Source organism: Echiichthys vipera, assembly GCF_963691815.1.
Source record: "Echiichthys vipera genome assembly, chromosome: 21".
NCBI lineage: Eukaryota > Metazoa > Chordata > Actinopteri > Perciformes > Trachinidae > Echiichthys > Echiichthys vipera.
The window spans coordinates 19,371,193-19,387,974 of record NC_139846.1 but is presented as its reverse complement, the minus strand read 5'-3'; the positions used below and the strand labels follow the sequence as shown (position 1 = coordinate 19,387,974).

Here is a 16,782-nt window from a genome sequence, read left to right as displayed (position 1 = left end):
ACACAGAGAAAGCATTCGGGTCACTTCATTGTTCATCCATCATATTTTTCTCTTGATCCTCTGCAGTGCTTTGGTCTCCTGGGGGTGAATGGAGCAGGGAAGACGACAACGTTTAAGATGCTGACTGGAGATACTGAGGTCACCTCAGGAGAGGCCTCAGTCACTGGTCACAGGTTGGTAATGTACTGTTTTTACAAATACGAAGTAAACAAAATGGATTTTGATATACATTTGAAAGCTTATAGTCATCTTTCTTATTGTTTTCCCTTTAATCCTCAGCATTTTAACCAACATCCTGGACGTCCACCAGAACATGGGATACTGCCCACAGTTTGATGCTATAGATGAGCTGCTGACAGGTAGAGAACATCTCCACCTCTACGCTCGCCTCCGAGGAGTTCCCGAGTATGAGATCAGCCGGGTGAGGTGCCAGGAAATATATCATTTTAATACTGGACCTGAGAGTTGAACAGTATGCTACGCTGTCAAATGATAATAACACATTATACAAGCAGTGTCTAGTTGAAGTTAAAGTAAAAACCAATACAGATGAAAAAGGAGATATATTATTTTAAATTCCAATTACAATAAAGCAGCAGATCCTTTCATTGTAGGCACTGAGGAAATTTAGCCAGTTGATAAAGCAGCAATAACGATTCAGTAAAACAGTTGAAGACATCTATACACGCATTTGTTTGGCAAGCTTGTTCCTTCCTTTAATGCAAACTTGATTAGACAGAGAAGATAATAACAGTTGTTTTAATCAGTTATCACATGGCTTTGTTGAATACTCAAGTGTGATTGGTGAGTTACAACATTCAACAATAGCAGGCTGCTGCTGCTTCAGACCCATCTGATCATAGACTCTGAAGGACCATTTTTTAAACCAGTACAATCATTTTAAATCAATATTTTGTGTTAAATTATTGATTTCTTTGGTAAGTAGCCCTGTCATAATCAGGATAATGTAGAGAGAGCAGTTCATTATTTCAATTCAAACCCTTTCAGGGAGATTCAAGACCCTGAAGTGAAGTGAAGAGTCTATGATCAGACCTGCATCCACATCAATGTTCTGTTATACAGAAATAACGGACTCTTGAATGTCGTTATTGACCAATCAGAATCAGGTGTTCAACAAAGCTGTCTAATAATCTGAATTAATTACCTTCTCACTATTCATAATACTTTACTTAGTCATAATGTCAAGTTGACTACTATAGTAGTGTCATTTCCATCTGCCAAACTTTGATGCTGTATCAAGTATACAGGTTTACTTTACTGAAGTTTGACTGAGGCACTTACAGTATCCTCCTCGTGCTCAGGTTGCAGAGTGGGCCATCCAGAAGCTGGGTCTGTCAGAGTATGCTGGTCAAAGTGCTGGGACCTACAGTGGAGGTAACAAGAGGAAACTCTCCACAGCCATCGCCATGATAGGCTGTCCTGCACTGGTGCTGCTGGTGAGACCAACCCTAATGACAGTGCTTGGTTTGGATCAGGGGTTTATGATGGGGAAGACAGTTATATGAGCATGGTTAGGTGTTAGATGTCTCTGTGTATGTTAATGTGTTTGTCACACTATTACTCTGTATTAGGATGAGCCCACTACAGGTATGGACCCTCTCTCCAGACGCTTCCTGTGGAACTCCATCATGAGTGTTATTCAGGATAGACGAGCCGTGGTCCTCACCTCACACAGGTGAACTATCTGGTGTTGTTGACTGTGCGTGTGAATGCATATTTATGAGCACAGATTTTAATTGTTGCTCTCTGTCTTTGCAGTATGGAGGAATGTGAGGCGCTGTGTACACGCTTAGCAATTATGGTTAATGGATCCTTTAAGTGTTTGGGAACCATTCAGCATCTAAAATACAAGTTTGTGATTTTATTTCATCCCATATCATTTGACATTTTAAATGTATTGACATTTCTGATACATTCATGCAACAAAGAAAACAAACCCAATCCAATTAGCATTCTTCTGTCTTAAATCAATGCAAATAGGTTTGGTGATGGCTACGTGGTGACCATGAAGATCAGGGCAGCCAAGCCCGGTAGTGCTCCAGACCTGAACCTTGCCGAAGCCTTCATGGAGAGAACCTTCCCCGGCTGCATCCAGCAAGAGAAACACTTCAACACTCTACAGTACAAGATCTCCTCCTCCTCCCTGTCTAGGGTCTTTCAAATGGTCCTGGCTAACAAAGAAAACCTCAACATAGAGGACTACTCAGTGTCACAGACCACTCTTGACCAGGTAAATGAACACTGGAAAACAGGGAGAACTATGCAATTGAAATTTAACAGGTTAACACAAACTGGGAATAATTCACTAACATTTTATGTCTAGCCATGCTAGCTGATTTGCTCTATCGATGACATTGTTGGTCTATTGGTCCACCGCTTTGCTCCAGACTGAAATATCTAAACAAATGAACAAATGTTGGATGGATTGCCATTGAATTTTCTATGAAGACATTCATGACGCAGACAGGATGAATTGTAATAACTTTGCTGATCCCACCACTTTTTATCTGGTGCCATCATTTGGTCAAATTCTCCAAAATGGTAATGATTAATGACCGAAACTAATGCTCAGCTTTACCACGTGCTAATTCACAAATATAAACATGCAATTACGCTAACCCCATGATGGTGATACATCATACCTGCTATACCATTGTGATGAGGAGTTTGTCAACTGGTGTGATGAAGCCTTTCTTAAGTTAAATACTACGAAGACCAAAAACATGGTCATTGATTTTCGGAAATCATCCTTCTCACCATCTCAGACCTTCATCAAAGGAAGTGACACTGACTTTGTAGAACAGTATAAGTACCTTGGTACAGTCATGGATAATAAGCTCAAGTTTGATGTCAATTCCGAGGCCGTCCATACGAAGGGTCAGCAAAGTTTGTATTTCCTCAGGAAATTAAACACTTTTGATGTAGATAGGAAAATGATTTCCTTCCATTGTTGAATCTTTCCACCTGATGGTCATGCAACATTATTTCATCCTCTCATATCCTCTGCCTCGCATTGAGTATCACCCGTTTTCACAGCAACGGGTTTAAAGGGTGAGCAGGTTGATTCTAACGTTATGTTGTATTCTGTGTCCCTGTAGGTTTTTGTGAATTTCGCCAAGCAACAGTCAAGAGATGATGACACTACTGTGTTGCATCCAAAAGCTGCCGGGGCACAGCGTTATATTGAGGCCTCACCCATCAAGTCTGTACCTCAATGAGCTCAACTGGAAGACGGTCTTTGGTTTTATTTTAGGGCCCGCCGAGTCCAAATAATGCACCCTATGGATGTGTTTGTGCTTCAAAGGACTTAAAGTTAGTGGACAGAACCTGAACCTCCTCTTAGAATGAAAATGAAGCGTCTCTACAGTGTCATCATAAAGCCCTGCCCCCAGCTGGTTTTGGGCCTTGAAATGCAGTTTGTGAATGACACAGCGGCGTAAATATGACATGACTTAGCTTTTCCAGTAAACAGGGTTAGAGGGCTTTGGATTTGGAAAGCGTGGAGCATTTATGTGCCTGCTATATGTTCCACGTTCTGCTCACCTCGTAGGCCTTGCAAAGTAAATGAAACAGCTTGAGATTTATGAAAAGGAACATGACTTTTATTGATGTCAAAAAAGTTCAATATCAGGCTGTAGTGGGAATGTGAAGCAAGCATAGGAGCTGTGTATTTTATGCTTCAGATGCCAAGCAAGATAATCTTTTTTTGCCTTCTTTAGATTTGTGAAATAAGCACCACAAGAAGCATAGCCTCAGCACTTTATTGATGCAGCTTTAATTGAAGCATCACAATTCTTACCAATATGTTCTGCTAGTGCAATACAGTTAGTTATTTTTACAAAATCCTATTGCTGCTAATTCATTTAAATTCATCATGTGATATTTCTATGCCACCAATGTCTTGTTCAGTCTTTGCGCTTTATCATATATACCGTATGTTCAACTTTGATAAACTGTCTGCATTCCACCAGCTCCGTCACCTGGTGTCATTTAATTCAATGTCACAGAAGGCATGTTGCTGAGAGGAGCGTTTTGTCAAATAAAGTTACATTTTCCTTACAATGTGGACCTTTTTTTGCCCCCCAGACATTCTGTTTGATTTGTGTGCACTGAAATTGCTTGTTCATTCACATACACATTTATACAAAACAGTTTTTAACAGTTTAATAAAACCTGAGATTCAAGGGCTGGAGAGTAACAACAGTTATCACTGACTACCTGATAAGCCTTCTGCACATTGATGACAGAAGTTTCACTTCTTCCGTATAGTTTCCATTTCTCTAAAGAAAACAATGTGAGATATACAGTAGACAAGCTTTATATTAGCATGATTTAGCTAAGTCTGCTTTACTAGCATTCCTCCTGAGAGCTTAAAGTGATGTTGCGCTCTCAGTCGGATGCCTTGACATTTTAAAGGTCTAGTCTGCCGGTTCGCTTCCACAGGCACTTTATTATGAACTAGAGTAAGTTCTATTTTTTCACTTAACCTGAAAAGTGTATTATTGCTGTAAGCATTCATCATTGAAAAAGAAGTGACACAATCTGTGCTAATAATCCATCTTGTAATGAAAGCTGATTACTGCTTATACTCACTGGTTTAAATTAATTCTGAAAACCCACCAAGCAGTAAAGTGCTGCTCGCCGCAATTATTTAGAGTTCATGCGTTTCAAGCAGGAAGCAATTCTTTGTAAAAATAGGTTGACATGTCTAGGTGTCATGGGACTCTGTTACTCATTGGCTGCGGGTATAATCTGGCCACGCTTCGCAGCTAAAAGTTCAATTATTCCCAGATTTTAGTTAAACTGGACTTAAAGTAGCTGTAGCCGCGCCAAATTGTGGCCGCCGCAGGTTATTACTTCCGCGTCTGCTTGGTGTGTTTTTGTCATTAGGGTTGCTAAAATGCTGACTTGCTATTTTCAGTCTTTAATCAGTCATCAAAAGTACAAGGAAGAAACTAAAAACATTGTTGTCGTCCCCAGATATTTTGAAATGCTCCAGTATATTGCTATAATTTTATTGCTTTAATTCCTACTTCTTTCAGTTCGTTTCAGATATAAAAAAAATTGCATAGCGCTGGCCTAAGCAGCAGAAACGGTCTTCGTTTCAGTGAAATACACTTGTAAGGACTGAAGATACACAACATATATGCTATTTGATCACTGTCAGAGAATCAGGGGGATAATGGCCATCCGGAGGCTGGGATAGTCCTTGAACTCCCTGCTGTAGGTTCTGTGCTTCCCTTTGGCCCAGATGGTCATCTGAATGAACCCCAGTAATGCGTACAATGCCACTGGAATACAAACATGCAGTTTAAACATGTAGAGTAATCGACATACACATTTTGATGCAGTAAGAGGATTCGTGTCAACAAAACATGATGTGCATACCTGGCAGACACTGGGTCATGATGGAAAAGCTCACCCAAGCTCCAACCTACAGTCGGTGTCAAATATACAGGAGGTAAATACACAAGCACATAGTCATTGCTATAATGAAATACTATAAATTCTTTTTTATTACCTCATATGTGTAATTTGGACAGGATACAAAGAAAAATAGCCATGTGAAGGGGTTCTTTGTTGGTGCTGGAAACCGTCTGCCACCAGATCCTAGGAAATGGTTTTGTGGGAAAAAAGTGATTACGTTACATTAAACTATACTTTACGTAGCATTACGTAGCGTTACATAGTGTTCTTTAGCCATATCATCCAATGGATGAACCAAAGTAGTGTTGGAGTTGGAGCATGGGGTACTGGGCAATTGATCAGTGTTAACAAGTGAATGGTTTTGGATAGCTTTGGTGTATACGGTAGCACAGCATCTAAATTGATGAATTGGACAAGGTCGTCAAACATTGCTCTATCCCCCCTTTGAGTACAATGGAAGTGAACAGAATGAAGCTCAACAACTCACCCTCTCCTCTGAGATTATTAAGCGTCAAGTGAACGGAGAAGTTACCCAGCTCACACATCTGGAGCAGAAATAAGAAATTTCACTTCTTACTGTCATACATGCAGCACTGAATTCATGTTGTTCCTGAGTGAATACGTACCACAAATATGACTAATGCATAGTTCACTTGGAGTTCTCCATATGCTGTGAAGAGAGATAGGCTGCAAATAGAGAAAGACAGCAGTATGTGTGTGTGTGTGTGTGTGTGTGTGTGTGTGTGTGTGTGTGTGTGCGTGCGTGTGCGTGTGTGCGTGTGTGTGTGTGTGTGCATAGACTGACTTACATGGGGGTGTATAAAGTGGGTGGTTGATATAGTAGGCCAGCCAGGCTGAGAAACCCCAGTAATAGGCACAATTCTGAGGGAGGAAACAAACAAAAAAACAGGAAAAAAGTGGAACATTTATGTCAAATTCATCCATAGAATGTATTATAATCTTCATCAAGTCACTTAAAAGACATATACTGTACATTATGTGTAAAAGAAATGTCTGAATTGGTGCATTTATTAAGAAGAAGAAGAATTGCTTTATTTGTCCCACAATGGGGAAATTCAATTGTCACTATATTATTATTTTTTCATGTTACACACACACATGCACAGACAGGACCTATATACATGCAATTAATGGAGAGATGTTAGAGCGAGGGGGCTGCCAGTGACCAGCGCCCTGAGCAGTTGGGGGTCTGGCTCCTTGTTCAACAGTGACCAGGAGATGAACTGGCACCTCTCCAGACACCAGTCCACGCTCCACACAAAGATTTTGGACTGAGCCCCTGCCCCAAAACTCCTAGCAGAGGATGGTTTCGATCCATCGACCTCTGGGTTATGGGCCCAGCACGCTTCCGCTGCGCCACTCTGCTGTCTTTTAATGGTTTCAATATTAATGAAATGGACATATGACCTCTAAAACGAGCTATTGCAAGTCAGATTTTTTCATCGATGTGTTAAAATTGTAGCTGATGCTTCATTGTGCCTTGAAAATGACGTGAAAAATGTTGGTTTCTGACACTCATCTATTCACAAGCTGATGTAACCCATCCCTCATTCACACATGCATTCAGAGTACTCCAGATGAAGGTGACAAAAAGGAAGAGAGAAACCTTGAGTTATAGTTGAGGGCCTGTTTAAATTTCGTAGCAATAAGAACAAAAAAAGGGTAACAATGGTGCTCGTGGAAGGACCAAAGGAGGTTTCCAATAAATAGATGATCCAATAGATCTCAACCCTGAATTTTGCATTATGTCCTGCAAAAACCTGAAAAAAGCACTTAACTACTCCTCTGTTGTAAGCAGCATTTTGTATCTAAACTCAGTACCACAACAGCTGGCATGGGGTAGGGACAAAGAGGCCAAATTGTAAAAGTGGTGAACATATTATCAGAGGGTCTTCGGTTCAGAGGTAGTTATGTCCTCACCCTGACTATTGTTCCGAGAGGCATGGTCCCATGGGAGAAACGATGCACAAAGATAGTCTCTATCAACTTCTTCATGTAGTGGAAGGTGTGACAGCCACAGGCTAGTCTGAGATAGAGAAGAGGGAGGGGGGGTTAGAAGTACGAGTATGAACATTTAACTGAGGTCTTTACATTCATTTATACTAAAATCACACCATTTTTGCAGTAGATTTAACATTTAAATGACAAGATTCAATTTTAAATGATCCCTGTGTGCCAAACTGGGTCAATGCAGCAATAAAATGTTTAGGATTGAGCAAACAATAAGTGATAATATACTGTAAATAATAGTACACAAAAACAGCATAATAGCAACATATGGAACTCGATGCAACACAGTATCAAGAACAATTGAAAAGGAGTTATGATAGAGTTTAAACATTCTTAAAACAAACAAACAAACCAAAATGAATGATGATAGTTAAACTCAAAACTTTTCTGTGAGGTATTACAAAAAAATGGCGAATCCTGAGGGATAGAGGGTGGATCAATAAGCAGATCAACATGAATAAAAGACACCGTCCAAACCCTCCCGTCATAGCAGCATCAATAGAAACAGGTATACTATCTTATGTCAGTGTAGATGATACAGTGACATAAGATAAGGCAGCATTTTGATCTCAACTACACAACTGTGAATAAATATGAAGCCACACCCCACAGCTAATTAGCTTAGCTTAGCCCAAAGACTGGAAACAGGTGGAGACAGCTAGCCAACGATCCCCTCTAAAGCTCACTAATTAACACGTTATATCTTATTTATTTAATCTGTACGAAAAAGTGTGTAGGCTTTAAGGGGGTCAAATGCCAGAGTCCTTGTTGGCTAGCCAGGCTAAATCTTTAACCTACATTTCAAGTCTTTGTGCTAAGCTAAAGCTAAGCTAAGAGGTTGCTGGCAGCAGCTTTGTATTTTCTGAACAAAGGTGATATCAATCTTCTTATCTAAGTCCTGACAAGAAACAAACAAACATCCAACTATTCCTTTAAACTTGAAACAGTTAAGGTTGGGTCCGACTCATGTCTGTAAATTTGTGTCTGCAGGTTGAAACGTCTGCCATAACCTGTTCTATAGTTGAAGTTAATGGTTTCCACTTACCTGACAACAGGATGGGGACTGACGGTAAAGGCATACATGTGTAAGTAAATGTATGGTACTCGGAAATAGAAGAGGAGGTAGGTGAGAAGGGGCCCAATGCACTCTGCCAAAAACACCTGGAAACAAAAGGAGAGAGAAAGCTGACACTTAATACCATCTCTCTGTTGTGGAACCTGGGAAGTGTCATGGAGAAAAACAAAAAACAAAATCAAGCTTTAAATCAATAATTTGTGCTCTTGAATTAAACATTTGTGTGCCCAAATTATTACTTATTATTATTACGGCCTACTTTAATGTTTTGTAGCATTTTGTTTAAATGACATTTAAAAAAAGCAATATCAGAAAGGTGATATGCAAACAGGAAAGAAATGTGCGCCATTATGAATAAAAGTAGATTCAATCAAACAGAATCAATGTTGTAACCTTGGATTTATATCTCAGTGCTTTCATTACAAACAGGATTTCAGCCCTTCATCCCTGAAATAAAGTACTCCAATATTATGTAAGCTGACATTAAATATGAACGTGCACTGCCAGACGATGGTTTCTTTTCAGCTTTCTCAGTTCTGGTACATCAGTAACCTAGATGTGCTCTTCTTACCATAGTCCAACCTAACTGTGGACCAAGATCTCTGAAGTACATGGTGGCAGTGGTCCCAACTGGTAGATTCTGTAAGATCTCATCGTCTCTGAGTGTTTTTTCCTCTGAAGAAGAAGAAGACGACGACGACGAGGACGACGAAGAAGAAGAAGAAGAAGAAGAAGTAGAAGAAGAGGCAGATATTTTATGTTCGCATATTCAGAATTCACAGCAGATTCAAATTCATCTGAAATCTGGTGGAAAACATTTTCTGTAGATGAACAAACTTTGTAGAATTGAGAAATGTCAACACTCACTCATATATATTCATTATGGCTATGTAAATTTAAGCAGTCGTGTGCAAAGCATTGTGGCTTAAACTGAGGTTTTTAGAGTGTTTTTAAGTGTCTGATCAGTTTTTCAGCACACGTTCTCTCCACCTGAAAGCACACAGGGGCACAGCCACTGATAATGTTGAACTAATTGGGTGACACTTTTAGAATATCATCAGGGGGAACTGGCCCACATAGCTTTTAACCAAAGTCTCTACTCTGTGCTATTTTAGTAACAGCATAGCCGCTACAGTCCATTCAAAGCCCTGCAAAATCATACCCCAGGTAAAGGTAGATCTTTATATTATTTAGATGCTGTATTTACCTTTACATTTTTAATTTAGGCTATAATGAATGGAAAAAGTATGAACATCAAGCAGTCTACCTTTTATAATGAAAATAAAAGAAGAACAGAGTGATTTCCACAGTAACGGTGTCTCTGTTAAGATGCAGGGTACCTTTTAAGGCTTTGATTCGTCTCCAGAGTGAAGGTCATTGTAAATGTTATTGAACATTCTGGGTGTCACTGTGTAATGGCAGTTATTTAATTTCAAAAATCTCCCGTTACACCTCAGATCCTACAGGATGCATTTGAACTGCAATTGCATCATTGTTACAGTTAATTCAGCAGTGTCTCATCTAAACTATGCACCTCACATTATGGACATGAACTCCTCGGGAAGCTGTACAACTAAGCCGAGCACGTCACACCACAAATAGCGTCATGATGACAAAACAGCAGTGTCTGATGGGACATAGGCATATCTCAATAAATTACTGCACACATTTTACATAGATGGCTCTTTTTAAATGGTCTTGTACTTATAAAGCGCCTTTCTAGTCATCTGACTACTCACAGCGCTTTCACAGTGTTTATCACATTCACACTGATGGCAGTTAACATCTACATACCATCTAATCCTTCACACCACATTTACACACCAATGCGCAGCACGAGGAGCGATTCAGGGTTCAGTGTCTTGTCCAAGGACACTACGATATGTGGATCAGGGGAGGTGGGGATCGAACCGCGATCTCTTGAACGGAGGACGACCCACTCTCCACTGAGCCACAGTCACCCTAACGTTTGTTATTGTTTTTAAATAACATTCCCCTTGCCCATTTGTGTCTTAAACAAATTTAAATAACAGTATGCCTGTTTTTACTTCAGCTACATAGAAAAGAAAGAGCTGCATTTTGCAGGGAAAAACAAATCTAATGTCATGTTGACTTTGGAGCCAAAGGATATACCTACAGGCTATAAATACGATCTTGGGATCATGATACATATCTACTTAGTCTAAATCACATTATGGTACTGCAACAGAGGACAGCATCATGTTTCCACACAATAGATCTACCTGTTCTGGTGAAATTGTACAAAGCATCGGACACTGTATGGCTGGATAGTAAATACATACGGTGTCTGCAGTTTACCAACAGTGACTTACAGTATTTGTGGGTGATAAAGTCCAGTTCTATTAAACTGGAAATAGCTACGACCCACAGCAAAATGGAGCGACTGTGTTGTTTATGACTAACATGGACAGTAAATGATCACAATATGACTACTTACTTGGATCAAGCCTTAAGGCCTGTCTGGCTGGATACCATTGAGGATCTGAGACACACACACACACACACACACACACACACACACACACACACACACACACACACACACACACACACACACACACACACACACACACACACACACACACACACACACACACACACACACACACACACAGTTGGACATAGCTGGCATTGCACACGTAGATTTTGGCCTGTAGGCCAATCATAATTGATCACAATGGGATAACGTTGAGCTCTGCTGCTCTGATGGATTCTGATGGCCTCGGGCTTGGCAAACATTTGGTAACATTTCTGACCAAACACATGCTGATGACAGAGCTACTGCAGGCTTCAGAGGGGCTTATTTATATTCAATACCATAGCAGGTTTATAAATCATCATTTTATCTAAGAACCATATGGATTCAGGTTGTATAAAAAATAATACAACAGTATATTATAAATCCAAACTGATATCTTGGATAATGGATTAAATGTCATCTTGCAGGTTTATACAAGTTACTGTGAGGGGTCCAGAAATAACACTGCACAATATATCACAGAACTAACTCATTACAATGTCATTAAAAAAACTGCAGATGAACACTCACGTGATTTGTGAAAAAGGCTCTTGATATCTCCTATCGTTGAGTAGGGCTCCACCTTAATGAAATACAAACATTAAGTGTTTAACCTTGATGACCATTGACCATTATCAGTGAAGAGGTTGACAGTATTTCTTGTGTTAAAAGCCTTCACGTCAGTTTAAACTCATGCTGTGCAGCCAAAGATTGTTCCAACTCACAGAGCATTAAATTCTGGTGGAGACCACTAAGACTCCAAAGATGCCATATGTCAGGCTGAATTTTGTGGAAATGTATCTTTAAATATTTAAATCAGTTTAAACATAATATAGTTTTAATGAAGAGTTGGAGCAACCTGATTCAGAATATAAATGGCCAGACTGTGGAAGAAGATTCTTCCGATCTATGAAGGGAAACAAAAGGGTAAAAGTGTAGTCATGGTGATATGTTAGCATACCTTATCTAAATAACAAAGCAGCTCTTTTGTCTTGGCATCCATGATTCTCACCTGCAGAAAACACAAGATGTACCGCCTTTATAAGGAACAACCCCAAGGTTATACATTTCACACAAAAAAAGGGATGACGGTCTGTGGACTCTAGATGCCGCCTCAGCAACAAAGCCACAGGCTGCAATAGCTCGACCTCCTTTCACATCCCTCTCAGAGCACGCTGTGAAGATTGAGCCTATCCATTACCAGAAGGCTGGAGGATATGTCTGTATATGTATGTACATTTGATAAGAACTCAACCTGTTTTTCCTGATCAGGTTCAGCCATCTCAATCTGAATAAGGAGGCTGGTTGAATCTACGAATAAATGATTGGTGTTGTCTCACTACCCTCTGCACACTTCTTTTTCATCTTAATTAGACCATGTCAGACGTGATGTACAGCATATGCAAGGAGGATGGTGGGTGGCGGCGGCACACAATTTGCCCTGAAAGCACTCCGTACTGTGCTGCTCAGCAGAGCTGTCCTAGCTAAATTGGTTCCCTTACTGGACAGTGTAATAACCCGCTAATGGATACCTAAAGATTTGCTGAGTGCACAGTTGAGAAAGAGAGAATGAGACTGGGCTAGAGAGAGAGAGAGAGAGAGAGAGAGAGAGAGAGAGAGAGAAAGAGAGAGAGAGAGAGAGAGCTCTTTCCCATCTGCTGTTTGCACAAGTTACGTAAGCCGCTTAATCTTGTGTTCAGATTTATTTTACAATATTACAGTAAATAATTCTTTCTTGATCGTGTCCGTAGCACCTCCACCTTCTCCTTCTTTAAAATAGGGGTGTTTCCTTTTGTCACACTTTGCAGGGTGTATGTGTTCACGCTTTGCAGGATCTGAGCACCGGGCATGCTGACGTCTCAGCAAAGGGCATCCTGGGAGACGGGTTTGTTTTGCTTTCCATCTGCTAACCTTCCCGGCTGCATTCTAGGGGCACATGTTCAAGCATCTGCGTGTTCACAAAGAGCATCTAGGGTGTCATTAGGGCTGGGTGCTGTAAACCGCTGTGCAGTCGGTTGTGCTGTGCCCTTGTAAATCTGATTATCAGACGCCCCTGTCCTCTCATGGGAGCACAGGGCACTGCTGACAGCACAGGTCATACACAGCATGTGTGTATGTGCTTGCAAAGGCTTTGTGTAGGTGGGTGGGATCTCAAGTGGTGGTTTTTCAAATGAACTTGTAAGTGTATTTTTTTAACGTTAGACATCAAAGGTTATCCGGTTTTTTCCTTTCACCGTATTTTGCTTTGATAATGGATATCAACTGAAGTAGTCTGTTAGCCTTAATAGCGCCTCTTAATGTGAACGCTGATGAATGTAATGGCTGATCTTGAACCACAGGATCATTACTTTAAACACCAAGCCTGAAGCTATTGAAGCTGATAGCTGCATAGCCTATACCATTGTCCTTTTTGCTTTCACGTTCACTCAAACTGGATAGGATGACTCTTTCAGTCAAGAAAAATAATCAACTACTCAGCTGACTCTATACAAGCTGCCAATCGAAAGTCTGCTACATGTTTTCCACAAGCATGTGCCCCCACTTAGAAAAAAAATCTTATACTTGGTTTCTCAAAGTGTAATTTTCAAATACTAAGATTAATAGTATGGATGAGAGATGGACAATATGCTATGATGCTCTGAAAGCAAAAGGACCGTCAGCTAAACAGCAGGGCTTTATTTCCTGTGGTGGTCCGATAAAAGTACAGGACATACAGAGGATTTGGACATACAACCAATCGCTGCAACAAAATGGCGCAGCACTGCGGGTTGGGGAAGTGCTCGGTCCATTTGAAGCAGGTAAAAAAATGGGTCACAAACTTTCTTACAGCTAAACAGTACACTAAAATGTGTTTCTGCAAAACATTTGAGGCAAGAAATAAGAAATTCACATGGATTTAGATTTGGTCAGCAACACCTACATTGATAGTTTTATCTGTATTCCATGTTGTGATTGGTCTTTCTGATCTCAAGCTACTGGAAATCTGTTCAAATGAGAGGGGCCAGATGTACTCGCCAGAGCAAAGGAAACATGGGCTCAGCAGATTCATCTGGCTCTCAGGTCAACAAAGATAGATGCTGCTTCCATCTCCACAAATCTTTAAAAGTATAGTGCCAGTCTTAAAAGGTAAAGCAGAGGCTGAAGGAAGAGTTTGATATTTTAGGAAATACATAGCTTCATTGGCGAGTTAGATGAAAAGATCGACAAAACCCAAATCAGTCTGTCTTTTCAATATGAAGCAACACCCAGAGGTAGGAATGTAACGTTACTCTGTGAGACAGTAAATCCACAATACAAATATATGATGATGCATATCAGCGACATTATATATGAATCACGATATTCTTTTTAAACAGCAGACTTCCTCTTCAGAGCGGTGTTCATTGTTTACGGTCCGATTAGCAATTTGAGATGTGAGAATGGAGTTGGAATTGAGAGGCAGCATCTCTTTAAACAGATATCTGCATATGAATGCAAGTAAATAATTAAAAAAAAAATAAAATCATGGTTAGACAATAGCCAATGAATTCTGTGATTGCATAACAACTGATGTGTTCCACCTCGTTTGCTGTTACCTGCATGCAGCCGAAGTCTGCTCAGACGTGACTAGTAAATACTACTGGGAATACAAACGGAAACCAGACTGTTTCCGTTACCTAAATCTGGTCCCTTCCTACAGAGTCTATCTTCATGCAGAATCGGTTTATAGAGATTACTATAAGGCCAAACTACCATGACAAGTAGACTTGCAACCCCTCTCGCCAAAACAAGTGCAAGAGCCAACGAGATTACGAGGTGCATTGTTGTTTATGTGAGGCCTTTTTCATAATGTCTCCTCAATCTCATTTTGTCAGCACAAATTGTGGGACAATCTTATCTTAAAATCAGCATCGTGAATCGTATCGGAATCGTGAGTTCAGTGTATCGTTACATCCCTACCCAGGAGCCAGTTAGCTGACATTTGCACAGGGACTGGAAACGAAGGGAAATAGCTTCCCTGGCTCTGTCCAAAGGTAAAATCTGCCTCCCAGCATCTCTAAAACAGGAAGTTACTGTGCCCAGCATTTAAATATGTGCTTGCAGCCTTCATGTGACAGTTACAGAGAGCATGGTACAAATGTTGCAAATTAGTCCTGAAATTAGCTTGAATTCATAGTTAGGTTACTTCTTTATTAAGGTGCTGTGAGACAAGACAAGACCAGAAAGGGCTCCAACTCAGTTTTGTTCACTGTGACACAGAAACATGAACTTCAGAAACTCTGCTGACATTTAAAACGTCAGTATTTTTGGATGATCACTCTGCCATCAGGCTTAAATTCATTTTAAAAGTCATGATTAGAAAGTAAGTATCCCTCCATTTACCTCTTATTTTTCTGACAAACAACGCTCCAAGGTGAGGTTACCTGACACACAGTGTTTGCAAAAAAACCTTTGAAAGATATTTCCTAGATCAAAATTATTAAAACAATGAAGAGAAAGAAAATAATAAAGCAAACGTATTAATGATTTCAGCAAATTCTGCTCGATCTCTATCAGATATTGCCCAAAGTGAGACTCTTGTTCTCAAGTTCAAGTGAGGCCTTGTGTCAAAAAGTACCAAATAAAAGTTCACTCAAGTGCAATTCTGTGGCCTTTAGCTTCATACTGTATATTTAGACTTACCTCAAAAAAGGTGGTTCGACTCATGGTGGTGGATTATTATAATGTCCTCTGTTAGAAAAAAGATTAGCCTAAACATCAGCGTAGTAAACACAACACACATACACACTCATCCCCCCCACACATACAGTATACAAGTAGTTCCTCTCCTTTCCAGGACAATCTCTTGAATGACCCCTTATTCTTCTTCCCAGCCTCTCTCTCTCTCTCTCTCTCTCTCTCTCTCTCTCTCTCTCTCTCTCTCTCTCTCTCTCTCTCTCTTTCTCTCTCTCTCTCTCTCGCTCTCTCTCTCCCTCTCTCTGTGAGACAGTGCTGGGACACAGAATCACTACAGGGTACTCCAGAAAAGCTGCACATGATCTCCCCCTGGTTTTCTTACCTCCTGCTTCCTCTCTTTTTTGTGTTTTTGCCAAAGTATCTTTGGAGGAAAGTCTTTACATTTTGGCAGCTAAATAGTGCAAGAATGTAGGAGAATACCAAGGGTAATAACATACATGAGGTGACGTACAACTTTAATCTCTTTTGGAGCTGTGAATCATCAGGGACACTACCCCGATTTATTTTAAACAAGCGCACTAACACAAGTGTAGCAAACGGATTTCAGATTTAAATCCATTAGGGAAAATGCTTAAAATACGAAATGTATAAAAAATGTGTACATTGAAATGTCGTTCTATTAATGTCTTCCTGAACTGTGAACCAGCTTCGTGCTCAGCTGCAGTGCTTAGTTGTGTCAGCAGAAGATGAGCCCACCAGGGCCGGACTGAGGACCAAAATATCCCACACAAATCAAAGGTGGAACTACTGGGGGTCTGACTGCTCCACATATTCAAAAGTGAAATGTGTACTTTTTTTAAGCATGCTTGAAGTTGAAATTGCGGCTTATGAAAGATGTAAACTGCACTGTTTGCACTGCAACGACAAGGACATCAATGTTCTGATATTAACAAGACTAAAAGACTGAAGTAGTCTGTCGTGTTGATAAAAAGGTATTGATAAGCTGACCATTAGTTTAATAATTCTGTATTCT

At 40.2% G+C, this 16,782-nt stretch overlaps 2 protein-coding genes across 2 annotated transcripts in view; one reads left to right on the top strand and one right to left on the bottom strand.

Annotated features, from left to right (window-relative positions):
- Positions 1–3,259, top strand: part of LOC310963575 (retinal-specific phospholipid-transporting ATPase ABCA4-like) — a gene marked incomplete at its 5' end in the record, with an annotated part of 34,307 nt that extends 31,048 nt beyond the window's left edge. The window contains 7 exons of the mRNA XM_083936442.1: positions 67–173; positions 280–421; positions 1,323–1,457; positions 1,593–1,696; positions 1,780–1,872; positions 2,002–2,251; positions 3,120–3,259. Of these exons, the coding sequence (XP_083792568.1) occupies positions 67–173; positions 280–421; positions 1,323–1,457; positions 1,593–1,696; positions 1,780–1,872; positions 2,002–2,251; positions 3,120–3,239 (951 nt within the window). The 3' untranslated portion in view covers positions 3,240–3,259. The remainder of the gene's footprint in view (positions 1–66; positions 174–279; positions 422–1,322; positions 1,458–1,592; positions 1,697–1,779; positions 1,873–2,001; positions 2,252–3,119) is intronic.
- A 1,925-nt stretch (positions 3,260–5,184) lies between these two features.
- Positions 5,185–15,871, bottom strand: tecrl2a (trans-2,3-enoyl-CoA reductase-like 2a; the record flags this gene model as incomplete). Its single annotated transcript, XM_083935798.1, has 13 exons — positions 15,756–15,871; positions 12,055–12,105; positions 11,625–11,676; positions 11,013–11,057; positions 9,126–9,229; positions 8,525–8,640; positions 7,390–7,495; positions 6,258–6,330; positions 6,075–6,118; positions 5,936–5,993; positions 5,543–5,631; positions 5,410–5,455; positions 5,185–5,312 (listed from the first exon to the last, which is right to left on the bottom strand). Exons 1-13 carry the CDS (start codon positions 15,777–15,779, stop codon positions 5,185–5,187), a joined length of 936 nt encoding a protein of 311 aa, XP_083791924.1. The 5' UTR covers positions 15,780–15,871.
- Between the last annotated feature and the right edge of the window lie 911 nt (positions 15,872–16,782).